This window comes from Marmota marmota, unplaced genomic scaffold (assembly GCF_001458135.2).
Source record: "Marmota marmota marmota unplaced genomic scaffold, marMar, whole genome shotgun sequence".
NCBI classification, from domain to species: Eukaryota; Metazoa; Chordata; class Mammalia; order Rodentia; family Sciuridae; genus Marmota; species Marmota marmota.
The window spans coordinates 1,773,694-1,777,616 of NW_025999880.1; the positions used below are offsets into that span (position 1 = coordinate 1,773,694).

The 3,923-nt window shown below is 48.9% G+C and overlaps 1 protein-coding gene across 9 annotated transcripts in view; it reads left to right on the forward strand.

The window, feature by feature from the left end:
• Positions 1 to 3,923, forward strand: part of Myo19 (myosin XIX) — a 29,925-nt gene that overhangs the window by 15,943 nt on the left and 10,059 nt on the right. For 8 of the 9 annotated variants that reach the window (XR_007342224.1, XR_007342226.1, XR_007342225.1 and 5 more), the window contains 5 exons: positions 1,187 to 1,260; positions 2,043 to 2,179; positions 2,495 to 2,608; positions 2,864 to 3,040; positions 3,363 to 3,515. Coding sequence is in view for 3 of the 9 variants with exons in the window: in XM_048787912.1 (XP_048643869.1) it covers positions 1,187 to 1,260; positions 2,043 to 2,179; positions 2,495 to 2,608; positions 2,864 to 3,040; positions 3,363 to 3,515 (655 nt within the window). In the remaining 6 variants the exon portion in view is untranslated. The remainder of the gene's footprint in view (positions 1 to 1,186; positions 1,261 to 2,042; positions 2,180 to 2,494; positions 2,609 to 2,863; positions 3,041 to 3,362; positions 3,516 to 3,923) is intronic. The other variant, XM_015495363.2, reaches the window with a different exon arrangement.

Sequence of the window (3,923 nt, forward strand, 5' to 3'; positions counted from 1 at the left end):
ATATATATATATATATATATATATATATATATATATATATATATGCACACACATGCATTTGGGACCTCAGGCAGTCTTCTGGAGAGAGGGTCCCTGTGCTTTCCATGAACTTCTCAAAGAGCCAAGAGCCTGAGAAGCACTATTGAGGGAAAAGATCCTCTGAATTGAAAATGGTCCCCAGTAGCTGGGCCTAGACTAAAACCATTTCAACAAGAGACTCAGATACCACTGCCTCTAAGAGAATTTCAGGTCAGTGATTTTGAAAACCTTTGCTTTACTGCAAAATGAGCAGTTAAAATGTGAAGGTCACAAAGTGAGCTCCTAACCATAGAACATTTTACACATAGAAACCATCAGTCATTGCAACACTAGGTTATTCATTTTTAGCAGCTCAAATGGGTGTTTAAAGCCCTGTTGTAAAAGAGGATCTGTTTACTGAATTGGGGGAAAAAGTTGCAGAGCAACTTTTAAGAAAAACTGTAAAGAAGAAACCCTGGGGCTGGGGATGTGGCTCAAGCGGTAGCGCACTCGCCTGGCATGCGTGCGGCCCGGGTTCGATCCTCAGCACCACATACAAACAAAGATGTTGTGTCCACTGAAAACTGAGAAATAAATATTAAAATTGAAGAAACCCTGAACAGTGTTGTACATGCCACCATCTTCTACAGTAACCTCACCTTCTCTGGGTTGGTGATGGTTCCAGAAGGAAGATGCCATTGTTGGCCTTAAGTCGCTCAGGGTCTGATTGTGCAGGACTGAGCTGAAGGATGTGGCGGGGTGTTGAGCTCTTGGCTCTGCAGGTAGACTTGGAATTCTATGAACTCCATTCTTAAGGAAGCCCACCTTGGCCTGCCCAATGGCCCCTTCTAGTCATGACACCAACTGGTGTCAAGACATGTGACTGATGCAGACTTGTGCCCTCTCTGTCCTGGAACCTAGCTTGTCCTGTGCTCTGTCTACTGGGAAGACAGGCCAGGTCTGTGTGTACCTGGGAACATGCATGTCCAGAGTCTCTATCTATAGTAGGTCAAGACAGGATATGCAGGAAGATGATTTTTAGCCTTTGGTCTATTGGGCTCAGAATACAAGGCCCCCTGAGGGTTGGCTCCCTGGCTGGAAGAGCAATTTTGTCATCCCCAGGCTCAGCCTCAGCCCCTCATCACAGTCCAACTTTTCTCCCCTACAGGCTGTTTGACTGGATGGTGTTGGTGATCAACAGTAGCATCTATGCAGACCCCGACTCATGGACCACTTTCATAGGTAGCAGCAGCTTACCCTGTCAGGAACCCTCCAGAAAAAAGCAGTAGAGCCATGAACAGAGAGGCTTGGGTCCCCTGTGAGGCTCTGAGCAGCCCATCCCTTCTCCATACTCCCATCTCTTCTTTCATTCATCCAGCGTTTGGATGAGATCTGTACTTTCTGATGCTCACATCTAACCATTCATGTCTTTCCAAACAGACTTGGTTGGTGTCTTGGCTGTAAGGGCCCCTTTTCTTCCAGACACCCAGCTCTAATCCCAGAAGAGAAGTGGGGGATGGGTGAAAGCTAGACCAGGGGACCTGACAGGTCAACATCATTCTAACCCTGGGTGGATAGTCAGGGAATGGAGGAATTAAAGCCTAGAGGTGCCAGTGCACTTTGCTCGTGGAATAGTGGTGTTCTAGGCACCAACTAGGTTGGTGAGACTGAGGCCTTCTGAATTAAATTTGACACTGAAAATGTTCCCTGGTACCTGGTTTCCTCACAGAAGGTGCCTTTCAGAACCAGAGGATTCAGACTCAAAAATGGGCCTGATGCCCTCTACTGCTCCTCATATTTCACTTGGCTCTTTGCCTGCTCTGAGAGCACATGGAGTAGAGCTGGGACCACCCTGGATGGGGTGCAAAGAGTAAAAGTGGTGTTCTTAGCTCACCAAGAAGGTGTCAGGCTCACTTACCTCATCCCCAGGCTACCAAGTATGAGGCCTTATCAAGGACCCAATCACCTTGGGGTCTTGGAATCCCACTACTCCTGCAGTGACCGCATGAGTTCCCTCCTCCCAGGTCTGCTGGATGTGTATGGATTTGAGTCATTTCCTGACAACAGTCTGGAGCAGTTGTGCATCAACTATGCCAATGAGAAGCTACAGCAACACTTTGTGGCTCACTACCTCAGGGCTCAGCAGGTGCGGCAGGGCAAGGTGGGCGGTACTTCTTCTGGGTCCTTCACTTCACCTGGTCCTTCAGCCCAGCTCTGACTGGGAGCCTTTTATTCCTCATTTTGTTTTTGACAAGTAAAAGTTATATATATGAAGTAGGATGTGGTGGGTTTTGTTTTTGGAACCCAGGAGCTCATGCGTGTTAGGCAAGTGCTATAGCACTAAACTACACTCCCAGGCCAATGTAATGTTTTGATAGACTCATGTTCCTTCTTTGGTGCTGTTTTGGAACATGCTGAGGTACCAAGGCCAACTGTGGGAGGCCTTCTTCTATCCTACTCCCTGTCTGTCCCCTAGGAGGAATACGCAGTGGAAGGCCTGGAGTGGTCATTTGTCAATTACCAGGACAACCAGACCTGCTTGGATCTCATCGAGGGAAGCCCTATCAGCATCTGCTCCCTCATAAACGAGGTGGAGAGGGTCCACTAGAACTGAGCACCAGAATTGGTCTTTGGGCTTTTCTGTGGTTTTAACTATTCTGTGCTCTCTTTCTGCCTCTATCTCTCCAGCTGCCAAATGGGTTTGCTGATTCTTCTATTCTCCCTCTTGGGGTCACTATAATTCCTGTGTGACAACCCTGCTGCCATGGAAGCCGGACAGTAGGGACTATGAGGGTTATGAAATCCTCTTGTTTTTGTGACTGACTGCCCACTCCCAACCCCACAGGAGTGCCGCCTAAATCGGCCAAGCAGTGCAGCCCAGCTCCAGACACGCATTGAGAGTGCCCTGGCAGGCAGCCCCTGCTTGGGCCACAATAAGCTCAGCCGGGAGCCCAGTTTTGTGGTGGTGCATTTTGCAGGGCCTGTGCGGTACCACACAGCAGGCCTGGTGGAGAAGAACAAGGTGAGCTCAGCCTGGACCAGAGTCTGGAAGAGATGGTGCATGAAGCAGGACACTGTGCTTCATGCATGTGGTTTCCCATTAGGCATCCTTTTTCTCTCAAATGTCCACCCAGAATCCAGGATCACTATCTGGGTCTCTGCAAATCCAGCCTGACCTGCCTGGAAATGACCTGTTGCCCTGGGTCTGGGTCTTTGGTTGGCCTGGACTCAGGCCCTGCCCTCCCGGAAGCCCTGCCTTGGCTTGGGCATCCAGGGGGGCATATGGACAGCTCTACGAAGCCGTCCACCTGTTCTTACCTGCAACCCTTGCCCTTTCTCTACAGGACCCCGTCCCCCCTGAACTGACTGGGCTCTTGCAGCAATCCCAGCACTCCTTACTCACTGTGCTGTTTCCTACTGACCCCAAAGAGAAGACCCAGGAAAAACCCTCTGGCCAGAACAGGACCCCTGCATTGACTGTGGTGTCCAAGTTCAAGGTGGGTCTGGTGGTTCTGACATGATAATCTCAAATGTTTATTGAGCCCCTCCCAAGACTGGAGCTATCTGCTTGGAGCAGTGGTGCAGTGATTTGCTATATGTCAAACAGATGTGGTCTCTGTTCCCATGGGCTTTATACTTCAGGGTAGAAACAAAGACAGGACACACAGGCCATCAGATGTAATGATATGACATCTTGGGGGAGTGGAAGGACTCTTGCTCACTGATGATAGGATGCTAACAGGAGAACAGTAGTTATGTGAACCTCTCTGAGTGGGTCCTGCTCAAACCTGTCCTCAGCAGGCACAGGCTTGTCATTTTTCTCAGTATTGTCAGTTTTCTGCTATTGCCCTTGCATGTACCTTCCTGGGATTTTTTTTTTTTTTTTTTTTTTTTTTTTTTTTTTT